Source organism: Podarcis vaucheri, assembly GCF_965113315.1.
Source record: "Podarcis vaucheri genome assembly, chromosome: 5".
Taxonomy (NCBI): Eukaryota; Metazoa; Chordata; class Lepidosauria; order Squamata; family Lacertidae; genus Podarcis; species Podarcis vaucheri.
In genome coordinates, this window is record NC_138763.1 from 15800720 (window position 1) to 15822891 (window position 22172).

The 22172-nt window shown below is 44.5% G+C and overlaps 1 protein-coding gene across 2 annotated transcripts in view; it reads right to left on the reverse strand.

The window, feature by feature from the left end:
• The window catches only part of FNDC3B (fibronectin type III domain containing 3B), a 289175-nt gene that overhangs the window by 195087 nt on the left and 71916 nt on the right, over window positions 1-22172 (reverse strand). For both annotated transcript variants that reach the window (XM_082223929.1, XM_082223928.1), the window contains exon 2: window positions 11943-12081. In XM_082223929.1, the coding sequence (XP_082080055.1) occupies window positions 11943-12053 (111 nt within the window). In that variant the 5' untranslated portion in view covers window positions 12054-12081. The remainder of the gene's footprint in view (window positions 1-11942; window positions 12082-22172) is intronic.

The window sequence follows — 22172 nt, forward strand, 5'->3', positions numbered from 1 at the left end:
GCAGCTTAGAATTCCATGGCAACCGTGGTTCTGTCTCAGACCAGACCTTGTCCAACACAGGTGGCGGGACGTGGCTTCCTGTTCCAATTTTGGGGTGGGGTGAGATGACCTGGCGGGGCAGGGGAGCCTCCTCTCTCCCCATTATTGCAGACATTGATTGCTAACTGGTGAGGTTCTGGGTGCATGCTACCTCCACTCTCTGCCCTGTGGGTGGCCTATTGTGGGTGGTCTACCCTTATCTCGTTTACTTTAATCCCAGCAGCATTGTGTGACCTCATAACCGCAGGTTATCATTCAGCTAAAAATAATCAAACAATAAAGAGCACACAAAATATCTGTAAGATCAGCCACTCAAATACGGCTCCTCATTGGGGCAATAAACTAAAATATAGGCATAAAAAAAGGGCTGGAAGTTGAAAGCCGGTTCCATCCATATTTCAGACGTCGTGATATATCACGATGCTTTATGGCATGGGTAGGCAAACTAAGGCCCGGGGGCCGGATCCGGCCCAATCGCCTTCTTAATCCGGCCCATGGAATCAGCATGTTTTCACATGAGTAGAATGTGTCCTTTTATTTAAAACACATCTCTGGGTTATTTGTGGGGCCTGCCTGGTGTTTTCACATGAGTAGAATGTGTGCTTTTGTTTAAAACGCATCTCTGGGTTATTTGTGGGGCACAGGAATTCGTTTATTATTTTTTTCAAAATACAGTCCTCCCCCCCCAAGGTCTGAGGGACAGCGGACCGGCCCCCTGCTGAAAAAGTTTGCTGACCCCTGCTTTATGGTGATATATCATGAAGCTGAAAACCAGATTATCACCCAACCCTACTATTTGCCTCTACATAGTTCCGACCTTATTTCAGACTTTGTGATATGCTTGCGATGTTTAGCTGGTGATATATATCGCGATGCTGAAAACCAGGTATCGCCCGGTGCTAGTCCATGGGAGCATAAGCAGCACAAGCTGTGTTACATAAGATTTCTATAACCAGCGGCCTTTGGCTTCTCTCATCTCCGGCAACCTGCAACATGGGACCCACTAATAAACTTTAAACCATACACTGTAAGGATCACCAGGCCTCCTGTGCCTTTAATAGATGGAATATCTGTAGATGCAGCTTGTCAGGAGTGAAAATTCATTCTGCTACCCAACTGCTACAAGTACCTCCTACTATTTCACCTCCAGCCAACTTCTCTTTCAAGGAAAAAAATGGCTCTATACACCAGTCACTTTTGCCCTCGAGTTCTGCTTGGGGGCTTCCCATAGGCACCTGGGAAGCAGCTTCAACTATAAACATGCTCTGCTCAAAGCATCCCAGCAGGTTTCGATCATTATTTAAGAAGTCTTTTCTTTCCGCAGGAAACAGAATGCCGGACTAGACGGGTCACAAAGGTGCTTGTTTTCTGAAAAGGGTGGCGATTTCACTGCTTGACCCACCTTGAGTCAAAGCACAGCTCACTTGGGGGAAGGGGGACGACCCACTGACTGAAAATAAATGCTCAATAAACAGATGTAGGTGGGCCTCAGGATTACAGCACCTGTTTCACTGTTGTGATTTTTAACAGAATCCTGAGGTCCACCAACCAGAACCCAGTGCAAAATGGTAGCTCAAGGGGTGGTTCTTGTTATTTATTTTTATTCATTTATTAAATTTATATACAGTCATACCTGGGGTTGAATGTGCTTCGGGTTGAGTGTGTTTGAGTTGCGCTCCGCAGCAACCCGGAAGTAACGGAGCGCGTTACTTCCGGGTTTCACCGCTCGTGCATGCGCAGACGTTCAAAATGATGTCACGCGCATGCGCGAAGGCGGCAGAACACGACCTGCTCACGCGCAGACGCTGGTTACGTTACGTTCAGGATGCGAACGGGGCTCTCGTTCGCATCCCAAGGTACCACTGTACTGCCCTTTATCTGAGGATCACAGGGCCATTTACAGTATAAAAATACGTAACATAAAAAGCAATACGTAACAAAAGCAATACCTTCCACAGCTTGAAAGGCCATAGATCAGGGGTCGGCAAAATTATTGTGGCTTGGGCTGGTTCACAGTCCCACAGATTCCACAGTGGGCCGGAGTGTGTGTACGAGCGCATGCACAAATGCTATTTCCGGCGCTCCTTCCAGCACAGAGGAGGCATGCACAGCTTCCCATTGGCTGCAGGAAGCTCCTGCAGCCAATGGGAAGCCAGCCAGCATCACAGAAGGCGGTCCCCACTCTGCCCCGCACCGGTTTAGCGCGGCGCATGGGAGCTGACCGAGTGGTTGGCGGGGGGGGCAGCGTCCCTGAGCAGGTGGTGGGGGTCCATGGGCCTTAGGTTGCCAACCCCTGCCATAGATTGTTTCATTATCCAAAGGCCTTGGAGAAGAGGAATGTGTTTGGCACCTAAAGATATGTAATGAAGGCGCCAGGTGAGCTTTCCTGAGGAGAGCATTCCACAAATGGGGAGCCACCACAGAGAAGGCCCGTTTTTGCGTTGCTGCCCTCTGGGCCTCTCATGGAGAAGACACACTAAGAAGGGTCTCAGATGAGGATTACTGGGTCTGGGTCCGTTCATATGGAGAGGTGGTCCTTGAATTACCTCCTGAACCCCATGATCCTCAAACTAAGATGATCTGCACATCCAAGTACAAATCTGCAAATCTAAGTCAGCAGAGACCAAAGGCTGAGGGAAAAGAAAGCATTTTGCTGTTCCTAGTAACTAGTGGGAGTCAGAAGCTATTGCTGAGCCAATATTTTGAAGTCATTTATTGGGCTGTGGGGTAGGGTGTGTGCTATAAATATTAGGAGCCTGGTCTTCTCCCTGGTCAATAGAGATGGACTTTCGGCTCGCTGCCATTTCAGGCTTCAGCTCAGCTTCAGCCCTCTGAGGGGGCCGTGGGCAAAGTGCCCACTGGTAGGTACCTCACGCAGTCTGGGCAGAACTGGGTAACTGGGTCCAACGACTGCTGGAAATTCCTTCCATTGCCCTGGAATAATCCCAGATTGGGAGCCCTGTCAGAAATTCAAATGGTGGCTGGATCTAGCCTAGCTAGGCGAGAAAATCATTGAAGGGGGATTCCCCCTCCCGAAAGAATGTAGCAGAGCAGTGAATGGTGTCAGGCCACTGGGACCCTGGCCAGGGTCCAAGGATGCCAGCCTTGTTTCAACTTTGTTCAAGCCACCTGGCCTCAGGAATCCAGAACTGGAGGCTCTCCAGGCCGAAGATCTGGGCAGCAGAGGCTTTGAAGGGAAGAAAACGGTGGCTATTCCAAGAGCGCTGCTGAAGAGGACCCTGTGTGAAAACATGAAGGGCCTGGTCTCTCTTAACCCACCCACGGGCCTGGCCCGGTCTAATACAAGGCTCCTCACATCCTGGAATTCTGGTTTGCTGCACTGTGAAATCCCCACAAAGCTGTGCTCTGAGTAAGACTCTGAAAAAAGCAAGAATGTTTGTATCTTGCTTTAGAAGTTCTGCACTGACAACCCGCTCCTCCCCTCTGCTATTCAAACACATCAACTACCCAGAAAGCCCTTTCTCAGTTCCTCTTAAGCTATATACAGGTACTCAGAGAGGGGAAAAATAAAAACAAAACCAAGAACACCCCACTATGCAATGCTGTTTCTTCCTTGGCATGAGCCCCACATTCCTTACCACCGTCCTCCGCAAGAACAGAGAAGGGAGGGGGAAGGAAGGGGGGGAACCATGAAACAAATTTTCCACCCAACACCCCCTGAGCCTTCCCCTCCCACACCAATCACACAGAAATAAAATGGATGCAATGCACGTCTCTTAACTCCGGAGTTTTGCTGGTACACCATGAGATCAGCGCAGGAGAAGGAGCCAAGTTTAGAACTCCATCTGGGACAAATAATGTCGGGGCGCATTGTGCTCCCTTTTGTTTATACACAGCGACCAAGAATGCCTTGGTGGTAAGCAGGCTCACTTGGAAGATTTATTTCCCAAGTCTTCCAAAACAATATTTTGCATCCTGGAACTACTTTGGGGCTCAAAGTTAACTTTCCGAGATAGCGAGCTGAAGCAGTTATTTTGTGTGGGTTTTTTGTTGTTGTTGTTCCTTCTCGCTCTTTCTAAAAGGGAATTCATTGTTTCTGAACGTTATAATTAGCCCAAAAAGATGGAGTGTTCACTTAAAAATTAAGGAAAGAATGCTGCGGCAACAGAAGGAAATTAAGGCTTATTGTGTACGGATGCTTATCTTCCTTCCAGCTAGACCTTAAAAGACCTCTGCAGTTTTCCAGTGTGGATGCAATGAACTAGTTGGGAGGATGACGTGGCCATGGGCTCCAGAAACAGACACACACACAACTTCAACCTACACAGAGTCATTTGATACTCTGGAAAGAGCTTTCAGGTGTGAGTGCACCACAAATATTCAAGTGTGTTGTATGTGTAAGTTTCCTGCTGCAATTCGTCTGCCAGCTACTGTCTTCCAGATCTCCATCTGCATGTCCTGCCCAGGTTCAAATTGCAAATAATAATAATAATAATAATAATAATAATAATAATAATAATAATGCCCTCCTAGCTGGCTGTGTTCCTCTCTCTTATGCTGCACTGGGTATTGCATTCCAGCAGTTGCAACCATCAGAGGACAGCCAACCCTTAAGCACCTGATCAGCCATTCAAGTTTGTTAGGCCACAGCAAAGTGATCTGTGCTAATGAAGACAACCAAACCTAAATGCCAGCTCCTGGGCCAATAGAAAACAATGCTTTGGTAGCTATAAAACATGCAAGCTCCGCCTTTATTGTCCTCAGGTGTGCAGGCTGCTCTTCAGATTTTTGCACGATTGGCGTGAAAGTCTGAAGAGGGTTTTTCGAGTGTGCTCGCTTGAACATACTCACCTGAGACATCCCCACAAAGCTGAAAGCCCTTTGCACAATTGTGCAAAGATCTTAAAGTGGCAAAGGATTAAAACAACAACCACTGAATCTTCCCCAAGCCTCAAACCCAGAGGTTTCTTTCTCACAAACAGCGGATGAGCGAGCAAACCAGATTCTGGACTAAACAACTTTAGCCTGTGCTGAATGTTACTCCATACCAGCAGCACCCCCCCCAAAAAAAAAAACCCCATACTGCGTTCAAGAAAGTGAAAATAATAAACTTTTTCAGCAGGGTCCACTGCTGCGTCAGACCTTGTGGGGGGCTGGACTATATTTTGAAAAATAAATAAAAATGAATGAATTCCTATGCCCCACAAATAACCCAGAGATGCATTTTTAATAAAAGGACACATTCTACTCACGTAAAAACACACTGATTCCCGGACCGTCCACGGGCCGGACTTAGAAGGCATTTCCGAGCACAATTCAAAGTGTTGGTGCTGACCTTTAAAGCCCTAAACGGCCTCGGCCCAGTATACCTGAAGGAGCCTCTCCAGCCCCATCGTTCTGCCCGGACATTGAGGTCCAGCTCCGAGGGCCTTCTGGCGGTTCCCTCACTGCGAGAAGCCAAGTTACAGGGAACCAGGCGGAGGGCCTTCTCGGTAGTGGCAACCGCCCTGTGGAACGCCCTCCCATCAGATGTCAAAGAGAAAAATAACTACCAAACTTTTAGAAGACATCTGAAGGCAGCCCTGTTTAGGGAAGCTTTTAATGTTTAACAGACCACTGTATTTTAATACTTTGTTGGAAGCTGCCCAGGGAGGCTGGGGAGACCCAGCCAGATGGGAGGGTTATAAAATAAATTAAAATTAAAATTAAAATTAAAATTATTATTATCATTACTAGGCCAGATCTGGCCCCTGGGCCTTAGTTTGCCTACTCATGATCTATATCCTCCATGTAATTTACAGAGTGGTCTCTGGCTTCCTAACCCATCGCTATGGAGGGCTCATCCACAGAGCCTGCTATGCCCAGAGTTATTCTGTGCAGGTAGGTGACTCCATGATTTGGACTCTGGTTGTACAGAGTTATAAATCGCAGGGGGGGGGGGTCTGTGTGCATAAAACAGGCCCCCCTCCTCAGACATGTGTCCCCCCCAATGCATGGATGGCAAACAGGATCCCACTTCTCCCTTACACACACCTGTCAATCATGTCAGGGACAACACCTGAACTCATGACTCTGTAACCAGAAATCTTGTGCTTTGAAACAGGTGGAGCTTGAAACCTTTCTAAGCAGGTGTGTTTTGAGTACAAAACAGAACTAACCCAAGGACATATCCCCAGGATACAATGGTACCTCTGTTCAGACTCCCAGAACCGTTCGAAAACCAAGGCGCGGCTTCCAATTGGCTGCAGGAGCTTCCTGCACTCAACCATGGAAGCCATGTCGGACGTTCGGCTTCCGGGAAACATTTGCAAACCGGAACACTTACTTCTGGGTTTGCGACAATCGGGAGCCAATTTGCTTAGGAGCCAAGCCATTCAAGTCCCTAGGTACCACTGTACAGTGGTACCTCAGGTTAAGAACTTAATCGTTCTGGAGGTCCTTTCTTAACCTGAAGTACCACTTTAGCTAATGGGGCCTCCTGCCACCACCGCTGCGCAATCTCTGTTCTCAACCTGAAGCAAAGTTCTTAACCCGAGGTACTATTTCTGGGTTAGCGGAGTCTGTAACCTGAAGCACCTGTAACCTGAAGCATCTGTAACCCAATGTACCGCTGTACTGTGTTATAATGGAATTGTACTGAATGTCTGTGATCAACTACATTTGGTTTTTAATCTTGTCCCATATTACCTCTGGTTTGACTCAGTTCTGGGGAACATCTCAAGCACAGCAGCTGAGGCTTGTTAGATTAGACTTCATCATTGTATTCTCCATTAGAAACAGTCAGTTTGTTCCATTTACAAGACAGGACAGACTGCAGGTTAGCACTAATAACGTGTGTGTGTGTGTGTGTGTGTGTGTGTGTGAGAGAGAGAGAGAGAGAGAGAGAGAGAGAGAGAAAGAGAGAGAGCGCGCGCACGCATGGAAAGATGTTCTTCTCCACTATCTGCATAACTTAGCTTAAATTTCAGCTATTTCCCCATCTGATGAGCAAGTATTGGGTTGTTTTAATTGGCAAGCCTCTAGATTATGTTTGGAGCAACATCTATTTAACTAGAAATCAGGAAGTTGCCTTTGTTGAAAAGCCATCTGATGCTAGGAGAAGGGGGGAAAGAGCCCTGGACCATATGCAATGAGCAGCTGCAGAAGGTCAGGAAATGAGCAAAGTGACCGAGACCAGAATGATGGGCCATGACTCAGCGGTGGAGCATGTGTTTTGCATACAAGAAAGTCCCACATTCGGTTGCTGGCCTCTCTAGTTAAAACAAGTAGCAGAACTGCTAAATGCCCCTGCCTGAGGAGGCCCTACTGATATGAAAACAGCTTCAGGAAGAACTTTTATGATGGTAAGAATTGTTCCAACAGTGGGATGGACTCCCTCGGAAGGTGATGGACTTCAATTCCTTGGAGGTTTTTAAGCAGAGGTTGGATGGTGCTTTAGTTGTGATTCCTGAAGTAAAGTAAAAGGTAAAAGTTAATAGACCCCTGGATGGTTAAGTCCAGTCACAGGCGACTATGGGGTTGTGGCGCTCATCTCACTTTCAGGCGGAGGAAGTCAGCGTTTGTCCATAGACAGCCTTCTGGGTCATGTGGCCAGCATGACTAAACCGGGACACCGGGACGGAAACCAGAGTGCAAGGAAACGCTTCCTGCCACAGTGGTACCTATTGATCTGCTTGCACTGGTGTGCTTTTGAATTGCTAGGTTGGCAGAAGCTGGGACAGAGCAACGGGAGCTCACCTCGTCACGGTGATTTGAACCAAGAACCTTCTGATCGGCAAGCCCAAGAGGTTCAGTGGTTTAGACCACAGCGCCACCCGCGTCCCTGAAGTGCAGAGGGTTGGCCTAAATGACTTCACTTCCAATTCTACCATACTGTAATTCTAACCACAGTGGTACCTTGGTTTTAGAACAGCTTAGTTTATGAACAACTTGAAAATAGAACACTGCAAATCAGGAAGTAGGTGTTCCTGTTTGTGAACTTTGCCTTGGAAGTGGAACATGTTCCGCTTCCTGCTGAGTGTGTTTCATTTGTAAATAGAGTCTCCCGCTGCTAATCAGAGGCTTCCTGTTGGCTGTTGAGTCCCGAGCACCCACGCAATAAAGATGAGATATTTGGAACTTTTGTCTTTGCTTTTTTTGTTTGTTTGTTTGTGTGGCTTTTTCATTTATTTGAATCATAGAATCATAGAGTTGGAATAGACTGTGACTTGTTCTTCGTTCTATGGGACTGACTTGTGACTGTGGCTTGTGACTTTTTTTTGTGACTATGTGAAACCCAGTTCAGCTACTGATTGATTGATTGATTGATTGATTGATTGATGATTGATTGTGTGACCACAGAAATGGATAAAAGCCCCCATCTAAACAATGACTATCATCAGTGCACTTAAGGGGGGGAATTAAATTTTTATCATCTACAATACTGTCTTATTTATTTTATAGTACAGTTAAACCACAGAGCCTAGGACTTGCCGCTCAGAAGGTTGGCGGTTCGAATCCCCATGACGGGGTGAGCTCCCGTTGCTCGGTCCCTGCTCCTGCCAACCTAGCAGTTCGAAAGCACGTCAAAGTGCAAGTAGATAAATAGGTACCACTCCGGCGGGAAAGTAAATGGCATTTCCGTGCGCTGCTCTGGTTCGCCAGTGTCAGCATCGCCCTAGAGCCAGTGCACCAACTGGACTCATGCACCTCAACCCCGACTGGGCTAGGCGAGCTGGGTAGCACCGCCAGAGACCTCCTTTCTCACAGGAACAGGTCACAGTGCTGTGGACTCACAGCTTAGAGCTGAGAGCACTGGATTCACTGTCTCAGTAATACAGTCGTTGCGCAGCAGAGTTTTGCAGAGTCTTGCAGAGTATAAACCACTCTGTAGAATATCTTCCTTTTATTCTATAACTACAACTATGATACAAAACTATATACAGAGCTGAATATTCTAAGCATAAATCAATGCTACACTGAGAGTCTGCAGCTGCTCTTAGCAGCAATATTATCTCTAGGATCTCTAACACTCTCACTCTCTCCGATACACTGACTGACTGACTCTCTCTCACACACAGAGATATGTTGCTGGGCAGAATAAGTAAATAGGCAGGACACGCCTCCTCTTCTCTGTGGAGAGTCAGCAGAGACCATCAGGAGATGGTCAGGAGATTCTTGGGTATGGGAGGGGTGAAATCTCCTCAGCCAGAAGCGGCTTAGTCATGCTGGCCACATGACCCGGAAGCTGTATGCAGGCTCCCTCGGCCAATAAAGCGAGATGAGCGCCGCAACCCCAGAGACGGTCACGACTGGACCTAATGGTCAGGGGTCCCTTTACCTTTACCTTACAGTACATTGATTATTCCTTTCATTTTATGCATCAATGGTTTCGTTAGATAGTAAAATTCATATTAAATTGCTGTTTTAGGGGTTGTTTTTAAAAGTCTGGAATGGATGAATCCATTTTGCATTACTTTCTATGGGAAAGCACGCCTTCGTTTTAGAACGCTTTGGTTTTGGAACAGACTTCCAGAATGGATTATGTTTGGGAAGCAAAGTACCACTGTATAAATATGTTCCTCTCAGTCTACTGCAAGAACATCCCCCACAAACTGATTATTTTATGTTTTTCCCTATGCATTTTAATACCATCTAGTTTCTACACCATCTAGATTTCTTTAAACACATACAGATTACTAGGTTTTTTTTTAAGGCCCTGTTTCACTGGTACAGAAGGTTCTGCTGTTCACCCTCTTAATTTATCTTTATGCAGTACAGTTACAAGGTAGTATTCTAGTCAGGGACTATGAAGCAAAGTTTGACGTCAGACAGAATGGGTCTTCTTTGATCATCTCTGAATAATGAGGAATGACCATCTGCCATTGTCTGACTGGCAAACTGCTTGAATAAAGAGAAGCACGCAATGCAGATGTTCCAAAATGAGAATAATGATCATTTTCTCCCTTCGTTGCCTCTATCCACCCTCATGACTATTTTAACCCTGCTGTGTTTAAGCCTCCCCACCCTCGCTCACTCACAAAACTGGCCATTTATACATGTAAATCAGTAAAAATTAAAATGTTCTCTCCTGGTGTGCAACACTAATGTACTTTCTATGGTCTGAAGGTTCGTGATGCAGCAACCTGGCTAAAAACAGGTACAGGCTTGGATGGGAACCTGCCCCTCCACCCAAAAAAACCACACATTACAGTGGTACCTCGGGTTACAGACGCTTCAGGTTACAGACTCCGCTAACCCAGAAATACCTCCGCTAACCCAGTACCTCGGGTTAAGAACTTTGCTTCAGGATGAGAACAGAAATTGCGCAGTGGGAGGCCCCATTAGCTAAAGTGGTACCTCAGGTTAATAACAGTTTCAGATTAAAAACGGGCCTCCGGAACGAATTAAGTTCGTAACCAGAGGCACCACTGTATGTGAATGGGAAAAACCAGCTGGGGAACTCCCAAGGGAAGAAGGCTCCGAGTCCAGAGAGTGGTGGTCAGACAACAATGAGTGGTCAGCGGGAGAAGACTGGGAAGAGGAGATGTTGGGAGGTGAAGGGGGTAACAGGGCTTAGTCAGCTTGGAGAACCTGGGGCAGAGAAAAGTCCAGAATCAGAGGCAGAGGCTGAAGCAGGGCAGGGAGGGAGGCCCAAGAGGAAAAAGTGTGGCAGGCTGGTGAAGAGGCAGGGGTGTCTCCCCCTCCTGCTGCGACAAGCTCCCCTTCCCTCTGGCCTCCCAGAACCAGAAGAGGCATGAAAAGGGCGGAGGCAAGGTCGGCTGCGCACAGACACAGTCTCCAATTGCTAGGGGGAAACCATGGGGAGGAGGGGACTTTGGGGGGGGCAACAGTTGCCTCAGCAACTGCCTCATGCGGGAAAGAACTACTGGAGATGAGTTGTTGCGCTCATTTAGGCCCAACACGCCAGCAAGATTTGTGCAAATCATGTATTTGCTAATAAGAGTTAGCTCCAGCTCGCACAGTGTGACTTACTGTGGCTCGCTCCCGACACCACGCTAATGTCTACTTTACCTGAAAGGTATTATGAGCATTTGAGTATGTTATTGTCTACATTAGAACAGTCCGAAATCATGACCCAGTTCTGCTGCTGAATGCGAGTCTTGCAAACTGGTTGACTGGGTAAAGGTAAAGGTAAAGGTACCCCTGCCCGTACGGGCCAGTCTTGCCAGACTCTAGGGTTGTGCGCCCATCTCACTCAAGAGGCCGGGGGCCAGCGCTGTCCGAAGACACTTCCGGGTCACGTGGCCAGCGTGACATTGCTGCTCTGGCGAACCAGAACCGCACACGGAAACGCCGTTTACCTTCCCGCTTTGTAAGCGGTCCCTAATTATCTACTTGCACCCGGGGGTGCTTTCGAACTGCTAGGTTGGCAGGCGCTGGGACCGAACGACGGGAGCGCACCCCGCCGCAGGGATTCGAACCGCCGACCTTTCGATCGGCAAGCCCTAGGCGCTGAGGCTTTTACCCACAGCGCCACCTGCGTCCCTGGTTGACTGGGAGACCTGCTCAAAACCACATGCAAGCCATTTTGAGCAATTCCAGGTACAATATAAATTCCAGAGTACAATATAAATTAAAGAACCAAAAACAGTAAGCACAACCGTTATTTGTTATTAGTTCTTAATTCTATATCCCGACTTTCCCCCCAAAGGAGGCCACAGCAGCACAAGGTAATCTTACCCACAAGGTAATCTGGACAAAGCAGCATACCTTAAGTGAGTCATATGCTATATTATTTAATTCACAGGCCTCAGAATTCATGTCTGAGTCTCTTTCTAAAACAAGGGCATGTTTTATTAATATGGGCATGAGCTGCACATAAGACAAAGAGAAAGTACGTGTGGTGTAGCAGAATCTCTCAAATCTTTGAAGTAAGTCAATTGGCATATTCAAAGTAAGTCAATTGGCTCTTCAACTTGTCACTTTCAGAAGTTACTGACCTGCTGAGTTCCATCTCCATTGACTAAGTGAGGCATCATAGCTACCTCCCCATTCAGCAACGATGGCAACTCCAGTGGGATTTGGTCGGTCATCATCATTGTGACGTACATTCATGGAGAATTTTCCTCAGCGGGCCTCCTAAACGTCAAAGAAAAACACACATATATAAATCTTGAGTAATAACGTTTGAGAATTCCATTCTTACTTCAGTACCAATAAGATTTTGCCACTTGGGGCAACTAGCTTCAAGATCTGTGGGCAGATTTTGCTGTTGTTGTTCCTGCATCAGATAATCAACAGGTGAATTGATCATCCCCATCCCGCCCCCCTGATACTACCCAGACTTCTGAATGACCCAAAGCCTAGTCTCAGAGGACTCTTTTAGCCTCTTGGACAAGTACATTATGTAAAACTGCTAGCACATTTGCAAAGCTAAAACAGGTCCAGAATGATTTCAAATTGGATGGGGGAACAGTGTGTTCTGATTCCAGCACTGCACAAGGTGGGGCTATATAGCTCTGTTAATCACCCACCATTTTAAAATATGTATTTCTATGGTCCTTCTCAAAGTAGTTTGGGAGAATTTTCAAGTTTTTGATTTTTTTCTAAATTAAAACATACAATTTAAACCGACTTTCAGCAGATATTGTGTCAGAGAAACATTCTATATTAATCATTTTTATGCAATTTAATGTATGAGTGGCTATTAATAATAATTATTATTATTATTATTATTAAGATAGTAGCACAATGCCATAAAATGTTGCATGCACCTTATCCCTTAGGTAAAGCTTCTCTGTCGTGTGTGTGTGTGTGTGTATAGAATACTTAAAATTATTATTATTAATAATAATAATAATTCAAAAACATTTCCAGGCAACTTATACACAAACCACCAAGTTTAACAATAAAATACCACCCCCTCCAACACTCTCACACACAGATGCACTAAACATGATTATCATAATCTCTCAAAAGTCTGGGAGAACAGAGAGATCTTAAGCCAGTACTAAAAATACAGTAGTACTTCGGGTTACAGACACTTCAGGTTACAGACGCTTCAGGTTACAGAGGCCGCTAACCCAGAAGTAGTACCTCGGGTTAAGAACTTTGCTTCAGGATGAGAACAGAAACCACGTGGTGGCAGCAGCGTGGCGGCAGCAGGAGGCCCCATTAGCTAAAGTGGTACCTCAGGTTAAGAACAGTTTCAGGTTATAAACGGACCTCCAGAACGAATTAAGTTCTTAACCTGAGGTACCACTGTAAGTTAATGTTGATGTCTGGTGGGCTTTGCTGGGGAAAGCATTCCATAGTCAGTATGGGGGGAAACCACTGAGAAGGCCCTCTCCCTTGTCGCCAACCTACAACCTCTCTCAGCAGGGATACCTGGAAACTGTCTTCAGATATCAAAGACAAGGTCAGGGTATGGTCAACGTACCTGCTGCCCAACTTTTTATAATTTATATACTTTGCATTCCGACATGGCAGCTTGCCTTGAAAAACATTTGCAAGGCATGCGGGGGAGGGGGTTAGATTAAAAAATTTGCACCCATACTCCTATCCCGAGGTTTCGGACAGGTTGCAACATTTCAAATGCACACAATGAAGTACAAACATGATTTTACAAATGTCTCAACCATAATAGATTATGCCATAATAAAATGCCAGCTAACCCTCCCAAAGTACAAATTTACCACTGATGATCATTAAATAACAGTTCAAGCAGAGAAGAGTTAGAAAAAAGCCTTTCTTTTTCAAACTTAGCGCACCCCTAAAAATGGAGGGCGCACAATATAGATTATTTACAGAGCCACAAGGAATGTGGGGAAGGATAGAACTTTTAAGCATGCTCTGGCAAATATTTCCAATATTTAGAAAGCTAGACTTCCTGGATGACACCAGGCAATGCAGTGTTCTCAGGCTGTAAATGCTGACACCCTCGCCAACACTTCTGGAACTATCAAAGAAAAGTTCTGGCAACTTTTCAAGAACAGGTCTTATAAATTCAATGTTAATTGTGCCTTCACACTGGTTTACAAGGCTATAATCCTGACTCTCTAGCAAATGCACCGCAGAACACAAATGAAGTCCTTCCACAGGTTAAGGAAATAGATACTTCGACAAAGAACCAGAAAAGCACTTTATATACTTCCAGCACCTAGTGCCTGAACGTAACCTATTATAACTTTGACATTAAGCCATCTCTGGTCTCTTCTCCTGCAGTGCATGATCCAGTAGAAGTTTCTAGAGATCAAGACCATTTCCCTAGACTACACAATTTATTTCCCCCTTGAATAACAGGCCCATCGTGGTTAAGCTGCCACAATACACCACAGTAATCTTTGCACTGGGGTAAAAAGATTGGAACCAGGAAGTGTGTCTTAAGAACAGGTGCTGCATGGAACGAGAAGTTAAGACATGAAACCAATCAAAAGAAGACATTTATCCAACATGGAAGCAGTGACTGAATCAATATTGGCAAGATTACAGAATAAAGAATTCTTTGAAGCAGACAAAAATCAGGCGTTTTGAAAGTGGTATTCAAAGTCTACAGAATGGAACTTGCTTTTTTTATTTTTCTTAATCTGAGAGCACCTCATATCTTTCACTGGTTCCTCTCTGCCCCAAAACATAAACAAACATTTCCTTGCTCAAGTGTCAATCACCTTCACTCAACCCATCTATCAAAGGCCCACAAAGTCATTTATATTTTCTATATCCCCCACATCCACAATTTCCCACTTTAAGAGGCACAAAGGACAAGAGAAGTCTACCCTACAGCCTTGCTTTTACAAGTCCCTCTTGCAAAACCACAGATTACTCGTGTTGGGCTTTTGTTCTGTTTTTACATTTGTGACTTATTTTCTTTTGACATGTTAAAATATGGTTTTCCAGGGCTGGTGTGGAAGCACATGATTCCATTATTTGCCCAACTTTAGAAAAATAAATTAGACATTCACTAATAACATATTCAAGAACCGCTTGGCATGCTTATGATAGCGCTCTCCTTCGCATGATTGATGGAAGCGTCTGCAAAAAAAAATAGGTTTCTCTCTTTCTCTCCTTCTAAAGGTCTGTCAGTCAAAACCACATGAATTTCCAATTTACTTCTGGCTTTCTATAGAAGTTCATTAAGGAGATTCTAGGAGGTTAAAAGGCTGACAAGAGATGGCTACGTTAATACTTCACCTGTGGGACACAAATCCAGCCATCATTACGCTCTCTGGGCAAAAGCTAAACTAAATCTGCTAACAGCATTGTCAATTACAGGGCAAGTTTGGGAACAACAAAATTAAAAATGCAGGGAAGTCCCTGAGTCTCTAGGGGCAGATTACATTTTCCACTGCATTTTGGGGCAGCAGGGAAACAAAACAAACCAAACCAAAGCCTGAGCTGCAAAATGCTTACAAAAGACTGAAACAAGTTAAAGCTTTGGTTTCACTTTCAGAATTTATATGCATTCCTTGTGCTTGACTGGAAATGTATAAGGAATACTAATTTTCAATTAATCCTCATATGTCTTAACCCACTTAAATCCATGGCATATGGGGGAATTTTTCATAATATTGCTAAGCTTAAGCTGTAGACCCAGGAAGTCAAGATATGCTTCCAACTTTTTGAAAGTTGGAACCATCCTAAGCCAATACTCTTGCCATTTGACCCTCACTGTAATCAAACTGTGCGTCAAATTGATAATGCAATATCCTACAGCTCTTTAGTTAAATGATGTGCCTTTTGTGGGGGGAAGACTCTGAAATTAACTCAAGATGTCAACAACCACTAAATATTTATTAGATCCATATGGGGAAAGACAAGTCATCCAACAGACTAGAGCAGCATTTATCTAAGAAATGTCCATCTATGGCCAGTTAACCTGAATGAATGAGTTAAGTGTTAGCTTATGTTAGGAGTTGCAAGGATGTTTCAAGTCCCATAATATACCATACATAAGAATTCAAGTTTCCTAGAAAAACACACGTCTTGACTCTTAATGCATGCCAAAACATGTTCCTCACTTCCATGTCCGAATTTTGACTGGAAAAGCTAATAATAACAATTTATGTAACTCTACATGAATCCAAATTAAATCTCCAAAGGAAGGGAGATATTTGGATTGTGAAAACAGCAGCACAACCTCAATCCGAATTTGAGGAGGGGGCCATGTACAACTCTGTTTACCCTTTCCACAAAACCTCACGGGTCAGACTCTGGAACTGCTTGCCTTCTAGTTACTTGTCCTCAGAACAATTTCTTTACAGACTCATCCAACATGAACACACACTGCCTGCTATAAATAAAACAACTGAGCTGAGTTTCCTAGCCCAAGGAGGCTCTTGCCTTTAAATAGCAAGTCTCTTGATTAACATTTCGGTACCCAAAACGCACTATAGATGCATGGAGACTTCCTGACACACCCAAAGTTGCTAGGAATAGATCCCAATAAGACAGACGGAGACAAGAACTGAGTCACATGGCAACGTGACAGAATAAGACCATTCCTCTGTATGAACCACTTCATCCTTCATAAACCACCTACAGGACACAGCTGATTGGGCGGCAAAGAGCTTCCTAAATACAATAAACAGACAATGTGATTCACAGAGGTCAACGGTCACCATTAATTCTTAAGCGACAGGATGTCTGCGCCCAGCCTGTGACATCTCGACAATGGCAGAGATGCTCAGCCTTACAATCAACAGCTAGGCATGTTATTGATCCTACACTAAACAGCGGCAATTTACTCCCTGTTTAGGGAAGCTTTTAATATTTGATGAATGATTGTATTTTAATATTTTGCTGGAAGCCGCCCAGAGTGGCTGGGGAAACCCAGCCAGATGGGCGGGGTATAATTTTTATTATTATTATTATTATTATTATTATTATTATTATTATTATTATTATTGAAATTATGGTGCTGCTTCTCACTTGCAGAACTAGGAAATTACTACAGAGAACTGAGGCTAATGATGAAAGACATACGCCAACTAAAACGGGCAGGCAACAGATCTGCAAAACTCGGCCTGTTTTGGATGGAATTCCCAGGACAAAGGACTGGTCGGAAAGTAAGATCTGTATACAGTGATACCTTGGTTTACAAACATAATCCGTTCCGGAGGTCCAGTTGTAAACCAAAACAGGTTGTAACCCAAGGCGTGTTTTCACCAATGGGGCCTCCCCCCAAAAAAAACAAAAAAAATGAGTTGTAATCCAAAAAATGGGACACACACTTCAAGGTTTGACATGGTTGTAATCCAAAATGGTTGTAATCCGAAAGGGTTACAAACCAAGGTACCACTGTATTAACAGCTCATAAAATCAAGTTTCCCCATGAATGCAGATACAGGGGGGGGGGGTTGCCACTTGTTTCACCAAAAATCTAACAAGAGGAAAAGAAAGTCCTAATTTAGCAACAAAGAGCACATCTGCATAGAAGACAGATTCGTGCCACAGCTTGCTGTTTTGAGTGAAGGAAGGAGCGGCGATAACGGTTCATGTAGAAAAAAGCTCTTGATAAGGCATGGGTGACTAGAGGTGTGTACACAGCTGGATGGTCAAGGCACAAAAGAGCCTGGAATTTGTCTTCTTGTCTGATGTGCATTCGTTAGCATAGTTGCATCACATCTACTTCAAAGCCTCCTTAACCCTAGAAGAACTCTTTGTATACCTAATTGCAAGCACGGCAGATTAATCTGAAAGTATCCAAACAAAACCGCTTTATTTGTAACAATCCCACATAAAAGGGTTTATCTTCTGTAAATTGCAGCAATTAGCATAAAGAACATCTTGCTGAAAAGCTACCATTTTTCCTCAGATGACATTGCTTTTTTATATATTTTTTTTAAAAAAAACCCACACAAACACAGACCATAAAACCAGCAACTTCAGACAAATACTGTGTTGCTTTTTAGGAAAAACAAATATCCAGGACCCCATGCAAAAGGTGAACCATATCAAAAGTTTGTGGGTGCTTTTATTCTGCAGAAACTCAAAGGTAATCAGGGAAACTGAAGTGGCAACAAAATATCTATTGATTTATTTGTAAATCACCACCATCCCTGCCCTGGAGGGAGCGTTACAAAGAAACAAAGGATGCATTTCTGCATTATGAATTGTCAATAATAAACATATCAGACTTCAGCAGGAACCCATACATGACAACATTTAGGAATTATATGCAAACAATGCACAAGGCGGATGATAGTTAAAGGATCGTGCCATTTAATCATATGCTGACGCAGCAAATCTTGAGAGACAAGTTCACAAAAGATATATCTACCAATGGCTGTGAGTCACAACAGTACCTCTAATACTATGGGCAGCATGTCTCTGTATATTATTTGATGGGAATTAAGGTAAAGGTAAAGGGACCCCTGACAATTAAGTCCAGTCGTGAATGACTCTGGGGTTGCGACGCTCATCTCGCTTTAAAGGCCGAGGGAACCGGCATTTGTCCGCTTCCGCAGACTGTTTTTCTGGGTCATGTGGCCAGCATGACTAAGCCACTTCCAGAGAAGCCAAAGCAGCGCACAGAAACGCCGTTTACCTTCCCGCCAGAGTGGTACCTATTTATCTACTTGCACTTGACGTGCTTTCGAACTGCTAGGTTGGCAGGAGCTGGGACTGAGCAACGCGAGCTCACCTCATCACAAGGATTTGAACCACCGACCTTTTGATTGGCAAGTCCAAGCGGCACAGTAGTTTAACCCACAGCGCCACCCGTGTCCCATTGATGGGTATTATGAGCAAGCAAATGCCATTGTGTTAATGTCTGGCTGGCAGGCTTCCCATTGTCCTCTATCTGGTTGTGAGAACTGCATGCTGGGCTACACAGTGTGTTCGCCTGACTAAAGTAGGACTCCTTTTTAGGCCCTTGTTCATTTGACTGCTCTTTTATCCTGAAAGCTGCCAACGAGTTTTAGTTTATTTTATTGTGGTTTTAAAACTTTCTGTGTGTTTCAAATTGGATTTTTAACAAAGTGATAATATTATTGTTTTATCTTCTGTGTGGACTGCTTTGAGGTTTTTTTTTCTGCAATCAAGAGATATATAAATTTTATAAAATGAACTAATTAAATATAAGTTTTTTTTGTTTGTTTTTTTAAAAAAAGCAGGCTTCTTTTCCCCTGATGGCAGCAGCAGGGTGAGAGCATGAGTTGGCCAAGCTGTGAGAAGGGAACGGTGGGGCAACCTGGGACAGAACAGGCAAGGTGCCAAGAGAGGAGAGTTTGGAAGGGAGTTTTGTGGGTAGGCGGAGTTGGCAAGCAAGACAAGTGGAAGCAGCAGCCCCAAGCAAGCAAGCAAGAAAGCAAGTAAATAATCCCCTTTTAAAGCCATCTATTTCAATACAGATAAGAAACACCTGCAGCAGCACAACCGGACGCCTCCATCTTCCCTGGCTGCAACGAAACATGTCTCTCCCGCATCTGTCTCTACAGCCACGGCAGGCCCTGCAACCTTCCAACAGCTCCCCTTCACCCCCAATGGATGCTTCTTCACCCCCAAAGGAGCACCTCCATTGCCTCCCAAGACAGACGGGTACCAACCCACCAAGTGTGCTTGACTCACCTTGAAGAGAGCCAACATCATTCCCCTCTTCCTTCCTACACAGCGGATCGCTAGCAGGTATTCCTGCCACAGCCACCATTCTCAATTATTTTGCCTCTACCAACTGGAGCAAAACACTTGAAGGGGCAGATTGGGTGCTGGGGCTTCCAGCCGCCGATCTCCCATTTTCTCTTATTTGAAAGCAAAGTTTACGGCACCACTTTGGAGCTTTGCCCTGCTCCCTTTTCATTTTGCAGCTGAGCTCCGTTCCGTGTCTGACATTCCCATGAGTTTAGTTCACAAAGGTCAAAGTAATTAGGAGGAAAGCTGACATTCCAATAAATTCTGTCGCTGCTAGAGTAGCTCAGGACATGCAAGGTACAGTTAGCAAGCACACCAGACAAAGGGAATCTGAAGAATGAGGAGATTAGTTTTAAGTGGCATTAAAGAAGAGTGTCCTGTTTCATGAGGCAGACCAAATTAATCAGGGTAGGACACCTCCGGCAAGATCCAATAATCAAGACAGCAAGAACTAGTGCTACTTGGGGCATCTTGACTCATTCAGAGAAGGGTTCTCTTCGAACCGGAGTTTCGGTTGCCTATCCACAGAGCAGTAAAAACAAAAAATTTAAAAGCAGCAATAGTTTTCAACAATTAAAGTGGCATATAAACATTCTGATGTGCAAAATGCACAGGAAACACTCCGGAGTAATAAATAGTTGAACAACAGGTAAATCTTACCCAAAGAACAGAGGAATAAGCATTTTTAGTATTTCCAAACAGAAGCAAACATCAATCTGGTGGTCAATTCAGACTCACTGGTATTATTATTATTATTATTATTATACATTATACATTATACCCCCCCCTTCTGGCTGGGTTACCGCAGCCACAAGACTATGTTGGCCCAGTTCACACATAATGCTAAGCCAAACCATGGGTACACAAAGCAAAAATTATGGCTGTTTCACTCCTCTCCTGTTCCTGCTGAGATATGGTTTACCTTAGCATGACATGTGAAGCCATCCTAATGGTTTGTCTCCCTCAAACAAACCACAAGTGGCAAGCCAAGAGCAAACCTTGGCTACACAGCCTGTGTTTGCACATAATATGAAGCCAAACCATGGCTTAGCTCTGGACAGCACAGCGGGAGCAGAGCAGTTGTGATTTCTGCTCTGTGTACTCGCATGCTTGCCTGTTCATGCTGAGCCACAGTTTGGCTTAGTGTGAACCAAGTCAATGTCATACAGGGAATTGAATAGCACACAAGAGAGACAGCAGTATTATATGTAATATGTTCATAGTTCCATGATGCTTTTACAACCTTTTTGCTTGCACTCCCCAAAACAGTCACTGGGGCTGCGACGGGGGAGTACAGTCGTACCTTGGTTCTCAAACGGAATCCGTTCTGGAAGTCCATTAGATTTCTGGAAATGTTCGAAAACCAAGGTGCGGCTTCTGATTGGCTGCAGGAACTTCCTGCACTCAATCGGAACCCGTGTTGGATGTTCAGCTTCCAAAAAAAGTTCGCAAACCGGAACACTCACTTCCAGGTTTGCAGCATCCGGGACCCAAAACGTTCGACTTGCAAGGTGTTCGTGAACCAACGTACGACTGTACTGGAGAAGAAGATTCTCAAACCTTTACCCATAATCCTTTCCTGCTGAATATACACACAGCCCCTCACCAACTGTTTTTATTTCCCCGAGGAGGAGACACGTTGTACCTGTATCTTATCCCCAGGAAAGGTAAAAACAGCTTTGGAGGAGTAATTTTTGTGTTGGCAAAGAACACAGAGGAGAGTTAATAAGCCTCTCTCTCCTCCCCCTGGATGCTGGTTCTTTCTTTCAATACTACAGTCTCAGCAGCTGCATTTAAGCAAAAAGAAGAGTGTAAAAAATAATAATGTGGAATGTCTGTTCTGGCACAATATCCTATGCATATTTTCTCTCAATTTGCCTAATATGCAGTGGGGGCCCTGTATTCTCATGATACTGCATTTAAATGAGAATTTTCATTCTAAAGCATACACAGAACACTAAATAAGTCCTGAATATGCTGAGTCGCTTGGGGGAATGTGGTTCCTCTTCCCAACTTGAGCTAGAAACATCCAATTCCAAGCTAATCTACTTCCTACTTTGGTGGGGGGAGCAGTTATGGCTTCTTGAGCCATGTGCACAAATTATGTACAATCCTACACATGATTATCACACTTTCCAAACCCTGGAAATGCTCTCTGAGCAGGGAACAGGTCAAATTTCAAACAGCTTTTATTGTGAAAATCATCTGTTCAGGCAAACACATAAAAAGTGGTTTGTGCTACACGCAGACACAAATCTGAAAGAGCGTATCATTTTGCCGCCACCCCCCAACAACAAAAAATATTTAATACCACTTTCAGGATAATGAAGCAACATGTTTTTTATTAAAGAAATAAAATGTACTAAGATCAACAGCATAATTTTTTCCACAGCGCAATTGTTCTTCTCTCAGTGTGCAAAAACTCTTTTACATCGCTCGCTGCTAACCTGACCTATGGCTGTAGTCATATTGACAGTGAGTAGCACATTGTATTATTGTGGGAAAGCACTTCACACAAGTCTCTCATTCAAGCCAGGCGTCCCACAATAGCCATTCACAGAGAGATTTCGGGGCATCCCCTAGAATGGAGCACCTCTGGCTAC